Source organism: Diospyros lotus, chromosome 4, assembly GCF_014633365.1.
Source record: "Diospyros lotus cultivar Yz01 chromosome 4, ASM1463336v1, whole genome shotgun sequence".
NCBI classification, from domain to species: domain Eukaryota; kingdom Viridiplantae; phylum Streptophyta; class Magnoliopsida; order Ericales; family Ebenaceae; genus Diospyros; species Diospyros lotus.
The window spans coordinates 25,766,989-25,785,428 of NC_068341.1; the positions used below are offsets into that span (position 1 = coordinate 25,766,989).

General features: G+C 33.2%; 1 protein-coding gene across 1 annotated transcript; it reads left to right on the plus strand.

Annotated features, from left to right (window-relative positions):
- The first annotated feature begins 4,243 nt into the window (after positions 1-4,243).
- LOC127800221 (uncharacterized) lies at positions 4,244-5,573 on the plus strand. The gene has a single exon (XM_052334711.1). It carries the CDS (start codon positions 4,328-4,330, stop codon positions 5,324-5,326), a length of 999 nt encoding a protein of 332 aa, XP_052190671.1. The 5' UTR covers positions 4,244-4,327; the 3' UTR covers positions 5,327-5,573.
- Positions 5,574-18,440: the final 12,867 nt, after the last annotated feature.

Consider the following 18,440-nt stretch of genomic DNA (forward strand, 5'->3'; position numbering starts at 1 on the left):
ATATATATATAATATACGCGTGTGTGCGTGTGCGTGTACGCGTGCGCGTGCGCACAGTGTATGCATGATTCATGAAGGCCAAGTTCCTTCCATATAATATATATTTATGTGTGTGAAGGCCAAGCTCCTTGGCCATGACGTTGGAATTATAATATGTATATATAGAGTGGTGGTCAAGTTTCTTTATATAATATATAATATTTATATATATGTGCGGAGTTGCAAATTGAAGATTTGAGATCACGTGCTGATGGTAATTTTAATATATATGTGTATATGTGCTTAGAGCCCAAGCAGATTGACAAAGTTTATGGGTGTAATCAATGGTAGCATATAGAAAGTATTATATATAATATTCATATATATGCTTCTAGCCCAAGCAGAAGATGAGTATAAATAGGCATTGGCGCAAGGTGGAGAAGGTACAGGGAATAGAAGAGAAAGAAAGAAGAAGAGGAATAGGAAAAGAAAAAGAAAAAAAAAAAAGAAGAGAGAAATAGAGGAAAAAAATAATAGAAAGTTTTTGAAAAAATTTAGAAATTTATTTGAAGTTTGAGGAACGTGTTGGGGTTCGAAATTTAGCATTTAAAAGTTTAACATCAGAGTTGAGGTTGAGTTCGAATTTTGAAGCATTCCGAGTTACATTTAAGGTGAGTGTTCGCCCCAAAACTTATTTATTGAGAATTGTTCTTACCCTAAAAATTTGGTATTTGTTCTATCTAAATATATTCTGATTTCATGTAAAATGATTTTTTTGCATGGGAATAGTAACTGATGATATGTGGCATTGTCTTATGTTTTGTGTTGTTCATATGGAATGTCAGCCTAGAATGTTGCCTGGATAGTGTAGGCGTAATTCCCCAAGGGTGTTGCTAGAATAATAGGGGTATTTTGTGCTGGTGTACATGCCGGGATAGCAACCTTGGTTTCCGTGCCAGACTGTAAGGTCAGGGAAGTTGCACTAGGATGACTAGGTGGTCCATATGGGATTTGAGTTGGGATTGGGTAGTGGTTGCTGAATGCTTTTGAGTGGAAACATAATCTCTAACGTAATTGTGGTGAGTCGGGTTCTTGCGTTAATGTGACATTCCTGGGTCGGGAGTGGTAACGATTGTTCCCGAGATGTTGGGGAGATGCGTTGACCTTGCCCCTTTTAAGCTAGGACCGCGTTGTGTTGCTATGATGATGTGACCTTTAGAGAGATTGCTCTTTTCCCGTGGTTGGGTTAAGCACTGTGAGGGATTCTCTTGGGCTAGGACTTGCCAGGTTGTGTTGGTTTATTTCATGTTCTGCATTCATTCATGAAACGTGTTTTTGAACTCTCACTTAGATGATTCATCATCTAATATGGACTTTGTCCCTAGAATATTCAAACGTTTCAGCTGAAGGCAATAGTGAGAAGGGAAAAAAGATTGCTGATGAGTGACGGCGATTAGTGAATAGTTTGTAGTATGTCGTTTTCAATTATGCTGTTTATTTTGATGACGTCATGTAAACGTTGGTTTGACTTTTATGTTATGAATAAAGTGGTTTCGATTTAATCTATTGAGGTTTTGATCTAGCTTCCGCATTTGAGGTGATTTACCTGTCTTAGTTTATTAATGATTCTAAGTTGATATACTAAGAAGGTGTAACGAGATCTTCGGAGAATGATTTTTGTGTTGAGTTTTCGTTGGAAAAAAAATATATCTTCGAAATCTTACGTTACCTAACGCGCTGGGAAGGCGGGGTGTTACACATGTATTTAAAAATAAATGCACTAATACCCCTTACTTATCTTATTTAACACTCTCCTTCAAGCTGGAGCATATATATTGAGCATGCTTAGCTTGGTACAAATAAAATTCACACGAGACCCTCTAAGTAACTCGGTGAGTAAATCAACCTGTCGATTGTTGGAACCCACATATGTTGTAACTATATCCCCAGAAAGCAAATTTTCTCTAACAAAATAGCAATCAATTTCAATATGCTTGGTTCTCTCATAAAACACATGATTATAAGCAATATGCATTGTAACTTGGTTGTCACAAACCAAGTGCATAGACTTAACCTATGTAACTCCTAACTCCTCAATTAATTGTTTCAACCACACTAGCTCACATGTTGTTATGGCCATTGCCCTGTATTTAGCCTCTACACTAGATCTAACGACAATAGTTTGCATCTTATTTTTTCAAGAGACTAGGTTTCCACCCACAAATACACAGTATCCAAATGTGGATCTCCTGTCACTAGGTGATCATTCCCTTAGGAACAATTGAAATAGTCTTTGATAAATGATCCTCAAGACCATGGCCAAGAAACCAAATTTCAACTACAAATGACTAAGCAGAATAATTCTGTCCACTCAACTTCTCCGTGGTAATAATTGGTGTGCCCGAAAAATGGGGAATGGTCACATGTGTGGATAAGGTGGAGTAGTTTGTGGATAAAGAGTGAGCTGGAGATGAAGCCATGATGCGGAAAGAACAACAGATCTGGAGCAGGTTGGATTACACGACCAAAGATAAGGAAGAACAGATCTGGGCACACAAAAGCTGAAGCTGAGTCACTAGAGCTGAAGACTAACAACAAGAGCTGGAGTCGCCTGAGGATGGTTGGATTTGGACAGGCGCAGTGATGACGACAGAGAGATGGCAGGATCTAGACAGAGGTGGCGACAGTGAGGGTGAGATCTGGGGGCGGTTGGAAAAAGATGGCCGGATCTGGGCAGACTCGACGTCGACGAGGGTGAGATTTGGGGGTGGTCGGGTCTGGAAAAGGAAAGCCGTGATAACTGGATCTAGAGAAGGAGAGTTGCGATAGTTGTGTGACCAGCGAAACCAACGATCGATGAAGAGATTGGCGGTGATGGCGACAACGGGCAATGATGGCGTCGGATGACGGCAATTGTGGCGGCTAAGGTTAGGTTAAGGTTTGGTATCTGATACCATGTTATATGTATAAAATAAGTTGTATGTATTCTATCACAAGTGTATAATACAAGGATATATATATATTCATGTATTTAAAAATAAATACACTAATACCCTTTACTTATCTTATTTAACAATTATCATTCATATTAGGATCAAAGCAGCTAAATCCATATAACTAATGGACCCTTTTATCTTTTTTCTTTTGAGGAAAATTTCACAAAAAAAAAAAAAAAAAAAAATCCAGGAGGAGAGACTTTGCTTTGGTGCATGTTTTCTATAAGGTGACCTTTGTTATATGGCCGGGCGATTAAGAAAGAAGTAGGTCAACTTTCATGCTCATATTTCTAAAGTTCTAGTAAAACAGTATAGACAGACTATTTCTATGATTTTTTTTTTTGAAATAATACGATTATTCTTTCTTATTACTTGAGTATAAAAATTAATTATTTTACTTATGTATTTAGACTCTCTATTGACTCTTTTTTTCCTTTTCCCCTCTTAACCCTCTCTTTCTCCATCTCTTCCTAGAGACTCTGTACCCTCCCCAACAACCCATCTATCTTTCTTCGTCATGGACAGAACCCCATCCCAACCTGTAAATCTAATCGTCTTTCTTTCTCTATATTTATCCTTCTCTCACATTCTCTTGGCATCCATTTTTTGAGAATGACAGAAATCAAACCCCTCATTTAACTATCAACCATTGTGGCATTTAGACTTTAATTTTGTGGGTTTATCAAAGGTTTTAGCTAGGTTAGGGTTTATAATTTTTTGCTTTTGGATTCAATTTTGTGGGTTTCTAATTTTTCTATTTTGGGGTTTATCCCCTCTTCTATCTCTATTTGATTTGGTGTCTTTCCAGTCTATTAGGTCTCAGATTGAAACCTTGGCCAAATCATGATTTTAATTTAAAACCTAGGTATAGGTTTGGAGTGGAACACAACCCCCGAATTGGAACCTAGATTAGGGTTTCGTTCTAGAACCCAATAGCCTAGTAAGGCTGGTTTTGTGTGTGTGTGTGAGAGAGAGAGAGAGAGAGAGAGAGAGAGAGAGAGATAAGGGTGAGGGAAAAATAGAGGATAGTTTGGTTAATTTAAAATTTAACGGTAGTTATAAAAGTTAAGGGAGGTGGATATTAATTGTGAGAAAGTGAAATATATCATAAGAAATAATATATGCAATATATATAAGGGTGACTGATTGGAAAAAAGAATAAGAATAAAAAAAATAAAAATTGGGTGTTACGTGTAATTAGGCAGTGGCGGAATTACCAAGCAGGGGGTTGGAATCTTAGGAGGATACTTCCTCGGATATTTCGCCGAAGTTGACACCAGCCGGCGCCGGCCTGCCAATATATAGACTATCGAGAGAGAGAGAGAAAGGCAAACTGAAGGAGTAAATTAAGAATGGAGAAAGAGCAGGAAGAAATGCAGTTCCTGGGAGTGTTGGGCATCTACACAGAATCGTACAAAATCATCTGGTCATGCCGCAAGATCTTCAGCCAAATAACCCTTTCCCTCATCCTCCCCCTCTCCTTCGTCTTCCTCGCCCACATCCAAGTCTCCAATCTCTTCTTCTACAAGATCCGCCACGACCAGTTTCTGCAACACATTACTCCGCCTGGCACCAAAAGGCACGACAAGCTCTCCGACCTCGTCTCCTCCGACTGGGCCCTTTTCTGGCTCTTCAAGTTCCTCTACTTCACCTTCCTCCTCGCCCTCTCCCTCCTCTCCACCGCTGCCGTCGTCTACACCGTTGCCTCCGTCTACACCGCCCGGGAAGTCACCTTCCGGACTGTCATCGCCGTCGTGCCCAAGGTCTGGAAGCGCCTCATGCTCACTTTCCTCTGCAGCTACTCCACCCTCTTGCTCTATAATGCCGTCGCACTGTTAATACTGATTCTTTGGGCCGTAACCCTCGCTTTCACCGTTGCCGGAACGGTGGTTTTCTTCTCGATTCTGATCTTGTATTCGGTTGGGTTCGTGTACATGACCGTGGTTTGGCAGCTGGCCAGCGTGGTCTCGGTGCTGGAAGAGTTTTATGGGTTCAGAGCGATGGTGAAGAGCAAGGAGTTGATCAAGGGGAAGACGTGGGTCACCGTTGCCATCTTCTTCAAGCTGAACTTCTCCCTGGTGGCCATACATATACTGTTCCGGATACTGGTTGTGCAAGCAGATTCAGTGGGGGTATTGGGCAGGATCGGATTTGGGATTCTGAGTTTCATGTTGCTCTGCAAGCTGTTTCTCTTCGGATTGGTCATTCAAACAGTGATCTATCTGGTCTGCAAATCACACCACCATGAGAACATCGACAAGTCGGCGCTCTCAGATCATCTTGAGGTTTATCTGGGAGAGTACGTTCCATTGAAGGCCAAGGACGTTCAGCTGGAGCAGTTCCATGTTTAGAATCATTATATATTATTTTATAGGACGTTCCGCTTGAGCAGTCCTACATCACACCGTTGCTCTTCTTTGTGTTGTATAATGATGTTAATTTGGTATATGAAATTAAGTGGTGTTTTGTATATCATTTTGTATCTGCCTTTATACATGTCAATATATAGAAGGACGCTTGTGTATGTAAGAGTTGGAGTTTAGTGTCAAAATAATGTATTATAGAAGAAAATGGGCACAAGACCCGAATGCAAAGAAATAACCGAATGCAAAGAAATAACCGTTGAGGAAACTTGCACTGAGACAGACTTAATCAGAGATTCACAAAAGCAAATAATTAAAACTAACAACATCACACTTACAACCCCATAACCAAAGGCATGACCCCAAACTCTACACCTAAACTAAGGTAGAGCCATACTACAATCCTAAAATCGGGAGGATCTATGTCCTACTTCAAATGAAGCCGATAAGCAATCGATGCCATACTAGGTGGATTTCCCATCAATTACAAAAGGCATGAAAAACATCAAAATCGAACTGTGTACCTTGGTCTGTGTTTAGGATCTTGGAGATTTTGAAGCGACAAATGATATCCTTTCATATAACGTTCTCCACTTTCTTTTCTGTGACGGTTGCTAAGGGCTGCCTCTACCCGCTTGGTGAAATAGTGCAGAAATTTGTGTTGTACAAAAGTGATGGGAAAGGGACTAAGTATGTCCAACCCCTATTGTGCAAAGGGGGTTGGAAAATCTATTAGATGTTTGCTGTGGGTGCGAAAGATAACAGTGCATGCCTTTGGCATTTGTCCCAGGTCCAAACTTTTGTGGAAACGTCCTTATGCAATGTGGGCCAAAAGAATCTTGCCCTCAAGATTTTAGTAGCTAGGATTTTCCCCCAAGATATTCACCACAATCTCCATCATGTACCTCGGTTAACGCTTGTTGTGCGTCTTGCCTGCCAAGGCATTTCAAAAGTGGCATAGAGCAAGCTTGCTTGTATAGAATACCATCTATGTTTATAAAGCGAGCTGCATGAACCTTTAGTACCTTGGCCTCCGCAAGGTTACTAGGAAACTCCTTAGTGTGAGTAAATATTGCATGATAAGTAACCTTTAGTCATTAGATGTCTTAATAAACTCACTACAAAAAAATCAGCATTTAGCGACGATTTTTAACCGCTGCTAAGTATTTTAGCGACGGTTTTGAAAACCGCCGCTAAGTCAGCCGTCGCGGAGTGTTTAGCGGCGGTTTTTTTCCAACCGCTGGAATAACCGCCACTAATTTTAAATTTTGCAGCGGTTTTAAAAATCGTCGCTAAATAAGTGATTTAGCGGCGGTTTCTATAATATTTAGCGGCGGTTTTGAAACCGCCACTAAAATTAAAATTTTATTTTTTTAATTTTTTTTAAAATTTTATTTTTAAAAATTAAAAAAATATATTTAATTTTAGCGACGGTTTTGAAATCGCCGCAAAAATTAATAAAAAAAATTAATTTTTTAATTACCTACGCGGGCCAGCCCAGCACGTGCTCGGCCGCTCGACCCGCGCCCGCTAGCCCTACCCTCACCCAACCCTTGCACGCCACGTGGCCATCTGTGCGCGCGCCACGTGGCGATGCTGGAAATTAAGTCCAGCATCTTCCCTCTCCCCAAGTTTCGAACCTAGAACCCTCACTGTGCACACGTGCGCGCGAACCACTTGATCTGCGAAACACTCATTGACATATGTGGACATATATATATATATATTATATACATTAGCAAAATTATATTTTATATATTTTAAAAACAAATATATAAAAGAATAATAGAATAAATTAAAAATAGATTTCTAATTTATTAAAAATCTATATTAAAATTTCATAATTATTAAAATAAGTTACTAACAACAAATTTTATATTTATTAAAATAATTTTATTTAAAATTCAGAATTATATTTTAAAATTATATTTATAAATAGATTTTTAACATTTAATAAGTTTATTTATAAATAAATTTCAGAATATATTTATTAAAATTTCAGAATTATATTTTAAATTTTTTAGTATATATTAACAACATTTATTAATTGATTATTTTTTAAAAGAATAATAGAATAAATTAAAAATAAATTAATTGAGTTAAATTAAATAAATTATCAAAAAATATTAAATTAGATTTTTAATTAGATTTTAATTAATTTTGCTATTAATTTAAATGCAATTTTAAATTTATTTTTAAGATTTTATATTTAATTTTATTAATTTAATTTTTAATTATTTTCTTAAGCTAAATTTAATTTTTTTAATGAAAATAATGAATTTTAATATTTAAGATTTTTATTTAACTTTAATTATATGATAATTATAAATATAAATTAAAACTCTAAATATGAGTAAGAATAAGTTTTTTCAATAATAACAAAATTTAAAAAAAATTAATTTTGATTTCTTCCATAGTCTTAAAAATGTGATACCTTAAATATTAATTAACATTGAAAAATCGTAGCATTGAAAAATCGTAACATTTGACAACCTTAAATAATTTTTTATGAATTTGTTAAGACATCACATTTTCAAAACTATAATATAATTATTAAAGTAATTAATAATTAATAATCACTACCTTTGATTTAATGCAAGTTTTTGAGGGAAAAAATTCATCATTGATTGACACTTGACAAAATACTTTATTTGACTATCATATTTTAATATTATATAAATATACATAGAATAAAGATATAAAAATAATATTTTAAATAAATTAATAATTTTCTATGACTTAATTAATAGTTTAAGTTGTCTATTAATATTTCTCATAAAACTCATGCAAATTTAATACAAAACAATTAGCATTGAAAAACTCGTATATTTAAAATTTATTATTAATTTTACAATATTTAGTACATATTATTTCAAAACAATTGAAGATTTAAATTATTAATGCAAATTATTAATGCGATAAGTAGTAAACACAAATTATTAATGCAAGTTTTGGGAGAAAATTTTACTACTACTTATTATTTCAAAGCAATTGAAAATTTTAAATTATTAATGCAAATTACAAAATATAAATTATTAATACAATAAGTATTAATTGCAAATCATTAATTAATGCAAGTTTTGGGAGGAAATTTCTTTTTTCAAGACTATCCTACTTTTATATATATAAAGATGCAAATTACAAAATATAAATTATTAATGCAATAAGTACTAAATGCAAATCATTAATGCAAGTTTTGAGAGAAAATTTTATTATTACTTATTACTTCAAAGCAATTGAAAATTTTAAATTATTAATGCAAATTACAAAATGTAAATTATTAATACAAAAAGTATTAATTATAAATCATTAATTAATGCAAGTTTTAGGAGGAAATTTCTTTTTTCAAGACTATCCTACTTATATATATATAAAGATACAAATTACAAAATATAAATTATTAATGCAATAAGTACTAAATGCAAATCATTAATAGCAAGTTTTGAGAGAAAATTTTATTACTACTTATTACTTCAAAGCAATTAAAAATTTTAAATTATTAATGCAAATTACAAAATGTAAATTATTAATATAATAAGTATTAATTGCAAATCAATAATTAATACAAGTTTTAGGAGGAAATTTCTTTTTTCAAGACTATCATACTTTTATATATATAAAGATGCAAATTACAAAATATAAATTATTAATGCAATAAGTACTAAATGCAAATCATTAATGCAAGTTTTGGGAGAAAATTTTATTACTACTTATTACTTCAAAACAATTGAAAATTTTAAATTATTAATGCAAATTACAAAATGTAAATTATTAATACAATAAGTATTAATTGCAAATCATTAATTAATGCAAGTTTTAGGAGGAAATTTCTTTTTTCAAGACTATCCTACTTTTATATATATAAAGATGCAAATTACAAAATATAAATTATTAATGCAATAAGTACTAAATGCAAATCATTAATGCAAGTTTTGAGAGAAAATTTTATTACTACTTATTACTTCAAAATAATTGAAAATTTTAAATTATTAATGCAAATTACAAAATGTAAATTATTAATACAATAAGTATTAATTAAAAATCATTAATTAATGCAAGTTTTAGGAGGAAATTTCTTTTTTCAAGACTATCCTACTTTTATATATATAAAGATACAAATTACAAAATATAAATTATTAATGCAATAAGTACTAAATGCAAATCATTAATACAAGTTTTGGGAGAAAATTTTATTACTACTTATTACTTCAAAGCAATTGAAAATTTTAAATTATTAATACAAATTACAAAATATAAATTATTAATACAATAAGTATTAATTGTAAATCATTAATTAATGCAAGTTTTAGGAGGAAATTTCTTTTTTCAAGACTATCCTACTTTTATATATATAAAGATTTTGTAATTAATTTAAATTAAATTTTTAATTTCTTTTTGAGATTTTATATTTCTTTTTATTAATTTAATTCAATTTAATTTTTTTAAATTTAGCGGCGGTTAAAAATCGTCGCTAAATTAAAATTTTTTATGAATTTTGAGGCGATTTTTAAAAATCACCGTTAAATTAAATTATTTAATGAATTTATAATTTAATTTTAATTTTAAATTATTTAATTATTTTTGAATTTAGCGGCGGTTTTTTAAAACTGCCGCTAAATTAAAATTTTTAATGAATTTTGCGGCGGTTTTTAAAATTCGCCATTAAATTAAATTATTTAATGAATTTATAATTTAATTTTAATTTTAAATTATTTAATTATTTTTTTATTTAGCAGCGATTTTGAAAAACTGCTGCTAAATTAAAATTTTTAATGAATTTTGCGACAGTTTTTAAAAACCGACGTTAAATTAAATTATTTAATGAATTTATAATTTAATTTTAATTTTAAATTATTTAATTATTTTTGAATTTAGCAGCGATTTTTCAAAATCGTCGTTAAATTATTTTTTTTTATGAATTTTGCGGCGGTTTTCAAAACCGCCGCAAATATTAATTTAATTTTAATTATAAATTATTTAATTATTTTTGAATTTAGCGACGGTTTTTCAAAATCGCCATTAAATTAAATTTTTTTATGAATTTTGCGACGGTTTTCAAATATTAATTTAATTTTAAATTTTAAATTTTTTAATTATTTTTAATTTAGCGACGGTTTCTCAAAAACCGCTGCTAAATTTAATTTATTTTTTAATTATTTAATTATTTTCTATATTTAGCGACGATTTTTTAAAAACCGCAGCAAAATTGAATGTTTTAATGAATTTTGCGACGGTTTTTCAAAACCGCCGCGAAATGTTAGAAAAAACTGCCGCTAAAATAGTATTTTGCTGCGGTTTACAAACCGCCGCAAAATTTCATTTTTTGCGGCGGTTTTAGAAACCGCCGCAAAAAAACCCGAAGCTAAAAATCAATTTTTTTGTAGTGACTACATTGTTCTCGCCTCTTCGTTTTCATCTATGCCGGGTCTTTGCGAGATCTCCATATGGATCAAGCGCCTTAGAGTATCTTTGGCCGCTGTTAGCTTTGACATGGCACCTGTATGTTGATTGAGGGTGCGATTGATCTGAACTAGCTGGAAATCATGGAAGGAGTGGGATAGCTCTTGTAGCTTTGACATGTACCAAATAAGTGTCGGATCTCTGGCTTCACAAGTACCCTAAAATTGTTGCACCACAAGTTGAGAGTCATTGTGGGCTACCACCTTCTTCATTGTTAGTGTTAGTGCTGTTAATGTTAGATTTAGATGACATCTAGTAGATATATTATGGGACCAATGATGCACATCTTTCAAATATAATAAAATATATTTTTCATATTTTAAGGTCATATCTTCATTCATATCTCTCCAATTATATATATATATCTATGAATGAGTCCCTAGATTTCCTAATGAATGTCTTATTTTTAAGTGTTAAGAATATGTGACAAAGACCTTTGGATTAAGAATTTCTTAAAGTAATTCCTAGTCCTTAGATTTATTAGAAGGGAACTATGATTAATCAATTACAGACTGACACATGTGTTAGTTCCAATAATGGCAAATATATCCCAAGAGAGGAGGGTGAATTGGATTCGTATAAATTTTACTTCTTTTAAAACATTGATTGATGGCAGAACACTATGTTTCAAAATATATATAGGGTATATTTTTCGAAATAAACCTTTATGTTTTGCAAGTTTCGAAACCTACTATATATGTTTCGAAATATAACTTTTTGTTTTGTTTGTTTTGAAATCTTTTGGCTTGTATTTTGAAACAACAACTTTGACAAAGGTGATTTTCTTAAGAATAAGTATTCCAAAGATGTTTGAGGTAAAAAATATGTTTATACATATATATATGCCTAAGCTCAAGGAAAATTCATTTTTGTCTTTGAAAATGGTTCTTTTGAAAGATGAGCAATCAAAAATAATAAGCTGAGTGCACACGAGATTTATAGTGGTTCGGATACCTAGTCCATTACCTTCAACTCTACACACTTGAAGAATTTTTCACTCCCAATCACTTTTCCTAGTGAAAGAATCACAAGAGTTTTACCATGGTTCACCCTAAAACCTTGTACACAATGAGTTTTAGGTTTAACTCAGACCTTAGAACAAGTAACAAGATAAATAAAGTTTTATTTTTACTAGCCCAATGAACAACAAATGACTTACTGGTGGCTGCACAAACCTTTTATACCGGCTTAAGATGAGGAGAGTTAGAGAAGATATGACTTATTGTTTCCATTTCGTTCTCCTTTCCACACCACAATACACAACAAGGATTGTAAACGAATCTTCTATGAAAGCTCAAAAACTTCTTTTTGGTTTACCACTTGTGCTTGTGTATGTGTCTTGTGTCTCTTGTGTATATCATGTGTATGTACTTGTCTATCTTGTTCTTGTCTTCACATACCCACTATTTATATCAAGAGATAGAAATTTGGCCGTTTATAGTCGTTAGAGACAAGATTTAAAACAATGTTTCGAAACATAGCTTATTGGTTTCGAAACAACACAAATTTACACTAAAGTTTCGAAACATATACCACATGTTTTGAAACATCCAACATTTCTAGCTGGACTTGCACTTAGAGACAACATTAAGTGGGAGACAAAATCTTATGCCCACTAAGTTATTTAAATGATCTCCACTTTAAATTTGAATTTGAATTTAGAGAGTATGGAGATTAACTTAAAAAAAGATTTGAGAAGCTTTTAGATAAGAATAAAAGTGTAAAGCAAAAACATCTTGATTTTTTAAATTGCTCTGCTGACAAAAGAGTCAGAGGTTTCGAAACATAACATGCATATTTCAAAACTTATGCCATACATAGGCATTTCGAAATATCATACACACTTAGAGAATATTTGAAACCTTATCAGAGAGTTTCAAAACATGAATAGAAACATGGATTAGCAATGTTTCGAAACATAGAACATAGGTTTCGAAACATGATGTATAATCTTTAGATTTTTCTGACTTTTGAACTTTCGAGCCAAAACTTTTCATACATATCAAGGCATGTTAATATGATGAAAATATTTTTTGAGGAACATAAACCACTTACAAACCAAGCATTTTTCATAAAACTAACTTTAATTGGGGAGTACCACTTACCTTCTCAAACTTATCGAGCCACCTCGATATCTGTGCCTTGCCTCGATTTGCGTGCTAATCTCAAAATTTACACGAGTCTCTTCAACTTCAGCCTCAAAGTATCCTAATTACCATAATTATTTAAATAAACATTAAAACCTATTTTTCCATAATTTCTGGCATTTTCTTTAATTTTCTTTCTATTTCTTCCTAAGTTTCCTCAATAAATCCAAACTAAAAATTTCTAAAATATTTTCTCAAATATTCTTCTACGAAAATTCATAAAATAATATTTTTGAATTTTTAAAATTTTCTAAGAAAATTTACTTACCTTGACTTAGCCTCTTTGGCTTCCTTGGTATGCGTGCCCTATCCTTGAAACGCGGGCCCGGGCCATTTTCTCGCCAAAATCTTCGGGATATTATTGGAACATAATTTCTTATTTTTTAGAATTTTCTAGGATTTTTCTCCACCATTTTCCTATTTTCTTTTCTTTTTTTCTTTTTCCTTTCTTTTTATTTTCTTTTCTTCTTCTTCCCGTGGCTGCCGCCGCTGCCAGGGCCTTCGCCGCCGATCGCCGGTTGCCTCACCTAGCTTCCATCGTCGCCGCTTGATGCTGCCTTCAGAGCCACCATTGCGACCTGCTACAACCGGCCACCATCGCCCTTGCTTGCTGCCAGCGGCCATTGCCGCGCCTGGTTGCCGTAACAGCAGCCATGCGGCTGCTATAGCCGCGCCCCCCCGGTCATCTCTACCGCCTCTCATAACCTTCTCCTTCCCCGATGCAGCTTTGCCCTTGATTACTGGCCGCCCCTTTATCGCTCGAGCTTGCGGCCATGGCTGCCGCAAGCTGCTGCCTCCTATCCGTCTTCTGATCTCACATTCTTGGCCTTTCTCTCTCTCTCGCTCTACTCTTTGATCTCATAAGCCTTCTCCGTATCTCTCTCAGCCGCGGCTCTCTCTCACTTCCTCCCATCTGATCTCTTTCGCTCTCCCTTGTTGTTTCTCAAGCGGCCACTTCCCTGCCTATTTATAGGCAACCCACCCTTCTCCTCACTGCCTTTTGCCCATGCTTCTTGGTGTGAGAATCACTCCATTGATAGCCATCACTTTGCAGGGTATGGAGTTTGCGTGCATAATCAATTTGCAGAGCATGGCAGCCATCACTCACGCACATAGCCAGCACATGTATATATATATAATTATATATTACATTTAATTTATACATTTAAATCTCACATTTTATCTTAAATTTATTAAGATAATTCCTTAATTGCAATAACATCCTCAAACATTGAATTAGATTGCATTTCGATACTAAAGATCCAAAATTAATAACTTTAAAGTTACTTGATTTGGTCGATTTTGCACCAGTGTCCTCACCGGGTTATTGTTTCATCTCGAAACCACTGAAGGGTTGATCCTTACGGAAAACCGGAGCCCCCCTAGAGTTCCGCTAATTTTTCGGGAGCTTCCTGCAACGATTCGGTTTTGCAGCCTAAATGGTAGCTGCATTTTAGCTGTATCGAAAATTGTTTCCGATCAGATTTCTTTCGATACCATAAATTCTATCTCGGAACGCTTATCGAAACCATATCATTTTTCTTAGATAATTCTACTCCGAGACACTCCCTGTAGTTGATTCGGTACTTATAACTGCTATCAAATCAATTTTTCGGTATTCTAAACTCATCGAAATTACGTGGCAACTTTATACGAACATGAGATATTACAGTCATGCAGATGTAAGAGACAAGGTCAGGAAAAACTTATGTTAGTGACATCTGAATGCTATAGTGGGTATCTGAATATAGTGGCTTGATTATTGAGAGAGTTATTCGGATATGAGAGCAACCATCCAGATACTAGAGGCAAAGACTTGAGAGGGACATCCAGATATTAAACCACCTATCCGAATGCTAGAGACAAAAGCTAAGAAGGATATCCGGATGCCTAGACTCCATATTCGGATATATCACCCAAAAAACCATTACAACAAGCTTCAAGCCCAATTTCGACCTTTATTCAACCCGAATATCTCAAAATTCAAAACATGAAAGTTGTAGATATTTTTCTTTTCGTTCTATATTATCTTGAATCACCTCAATTAGAGCTCAGATGAGAATGTTATGCCCAAAATACGAAGGAATGTGGAAACTGCTCAGAACCCATCTCTATATTCAGATATCCCAACTCCAAATTCGGATATGCTCCACTCATATCTGGATGCTACCTACCATATCCGGATGTCACTCACAAGAACTCAAAGAAGACATCCGAATAAGCCTTCTTCTCATCCGAATACAAGACACAATGCCAAAAGCACATTCGGATTTGACTTACCCCATTTGAATATAAGACACAAGACAAGCCTAAGGTATCCGAATACTTTTTCTCTTATCCGAATACCAAACACAAACACTCTAGAAAGCTATCGAATGAGCCTCACGATATTCGAATACCTCCACACCATATCCGAATATCACCATACCTTATCCGGATGCCTCATCCTTACATTCGAACACCTTACTCTCCCATCCGAATATCCTTGCTTCCATTCGAATACATCCATTCCATCCAGATATCTAAGCTTTAATTCAAATATAACTATATATACATTTGGATATTCCAACTTATATATGCATACACCACGCCTTGACACCCAAATACTTAGAAAATAATCACCAAAAACAATATGCTACACATATAGACTAACCAATTCAACCTCAAGGCATGATAAAACATTGTATTACTAAATTCGAGTTATTACAATTATTCTAAATAATAAGTAACTTAAATTCATATGGTTGAGGTACATGAATTTTAAAATATAATATAAGTTTATTTTAATATAAATGAGTTTAAATTATTGTTTAAAATTGAATAAAAATATGAATGAAATTATACTTGATCTATTAGGATCATTAAAACAAATAGTAATTAATTATATATTGAAGTTAACATTTCATATACTTATAAATCTACTATTCTTATATATGTTTATCTGAATATCCTGAATGCTAAATTAATTTTTTGATCATAAATACTTAATTCATGTTGAATAGATTTAACTAATATCATTAAATATTATATATACATTATGGGATTATTAATATTGCACAAGAATTTAATTAGGCTTAGGATGGTACTCTAGTCGCTGCTTTCTTATCTATTGTTGCAATTTTGATCATTTCAGTTGTAATTACAAATTATTTAATAAACTTATTAATTAGTTGATGAAATAGAAAAACTATATAATTCATTAGAAAAGGGCATGATAGCTAATTTTTTCTGCATAATAGGATTATAATTAGTTACTCATTGGATTTATTTGAGCCATTTCCAATAAAGTAATTTATATAAATTAGTAATCTTCCTTCATGGAATTTCTCCATTATTTATATCATTTTGTATTTCAAAAATATATACAAAAATGGTGTCAAGTGCTAGAATTATCTTAGTATAACACATATATTATTTAATCAGTCACCATTATAAGGGTCACATCTCATGTACAAAACTGAATAGAAATTATACTTGAGTTATAAAAAATTAATCTATATAAATTTTAACACCTTACTTATTACTTTTGTCAATTTACACGTTTTTCTAAAAGAAAACATTTAATTGATTGTTAAAATTCACCTTAAAAATCAATACCCCTATATTTAAAAGAAATCGATATTACAACTGTGTAAAATAGATATACTTTGTGGCATTATTAATATTATAACTATGTAAATATTATAGATATTTTATGAGATTATTAATATTGCATATCATTAAGTTGTGATTAATATACTACTTTTTGACTAAATTTTTAATTCTAACAATGAAATACTAAATATTAAGCCTGGGTTTCATATGGGGAAAATCCCTAAATGTTTGGATTTTAAGCCTTCAACAACCGCGACCGACACTCAACTCACTGGATTTGAAGTTGTGCTGGGCAATCGAGAATGAAGAGACAAGCTTCAAGGCGAATCAAATTGAAACTGATGTGCTAGCTTACCTGAAGGGACGAGCTTCATCATTGTTTGACGAACAACTTTAAGACAACTACTACAAAGGTTGGGTTAACCTTTTTGTGCTCATTTCATTCGATAAATTTAAGTTCTTCCTAGCTAGTTGCAATCTATTTTTGACTCCTGATCTATCAGTTTAATAAACTTATGTTATTTGACCCCTCTACTTTTTCATGCTCCTAATGAAATAAAATTGGTGCCTTATTATGTTCCCATTCTTTTTGTATTTATGTTTCTTGTCTTTTTACTGTTAGTTTTCTTTTGCATAGTTGGGACTATTTGTGTAGGATTTTCAGTCTCTAATCTCAACAAATTAATTCTTAGATTAAGTGAGACAATATTCTCTCCACGAGGTAGTCTTGGACATGATTCTGAGTAAATTACACCCAAAAAAATTGTTGATCTAATCTTGATTTTTGAATCCCAACCAGGGGTTTCTTTCTTTAAATAAATTCATAATTTATATTAAAGATTCTATATAAATGCTTTGACGTAGTTTTGATTATATATATATATATTCTTCTACAATGCTCTTCAGTCATATAGTTGTTTATTGGTTCTACATTGATGGGATAAGCAGGTGAAGTGGTTGAATGTCTCACGGAGGAACATGGCCCACCAAACTTGTCCAATCCACCATATTTGTGAATCATTAGTTCTCTTGAAACTGCTAATATTTGAAGGAGTTAGGATATATAATTTGATTACTTTTTGATAATTGCAGTGGGTAAATCCAGGTAGGTTCTGTAATGCTTGCATCATTTTGTTGCCAATACAGCATTTTATCCACATTGATACTTATTCTATGGGCCAATATAACCAGAAACTCTCTAGGAAACACTGAGATGAAAGAAGCTAGAATCACTTCAATGTCAAGTGCAAAGGTCTGTGGAAGGAGGTTTTATTGTTGCAAGCATTGGAATGTGAATCGAGAGTTAATTTTAATAGTTTTCGATCGGAATTTGGGTTTATATATATTCACAAATATTTTCATGAGCTTTATGTGTAATGACAAGACAAAGACTGTGGGTACTTTGAGTGACACGAAGACAAGATTTGTGCTTGCTGTATTAACAAAGCTACATTTTTTTATCAGCCAAAGGGAAAACTGGAAGCAGAAGTTTGTCTCATTGGATGAGAAATACCAAATCTTTGTTGATAGCGTGCTGAGGAGAAGACTTCTAGGAGTAAGGAAAAGATCTTAAAATTGGAGAATGAGCAGTGCAACACCTCGTTGCTTTTCTGGGATGAATATTCTGAAGCTTAGCCTCATCGAAGTGCAGCCCAACTTCATTCCTCAAAGGATCATTTAACCTTTCGGAAGATTATCTAAAGTTGACGGTTTACAATTTTGTTCTCGTTGTGACACTCTTCCACATTTAACCGAACAAATCTCCTCAGAAACTTACCAGGCATACGCCATTGGAAAGATCAATCTAGGAGGTATGACATCTCTAAGGGTCATCTAACTATCCCCATGTTCGATAACCTCTTGTATTAAGTTTGTCTAATGTTGGTTGTTTTCATAGATTG

Excerpts from the sequence above, each read along its gene's own strand:
- LOC127800221 (XM_052334711.1), top strand. The coding sequence starts at position 4,328 with ATGGAGAAAGAGCAGGAAGAAATGCAGTTCCTGGGAGTGTTGGGCATC.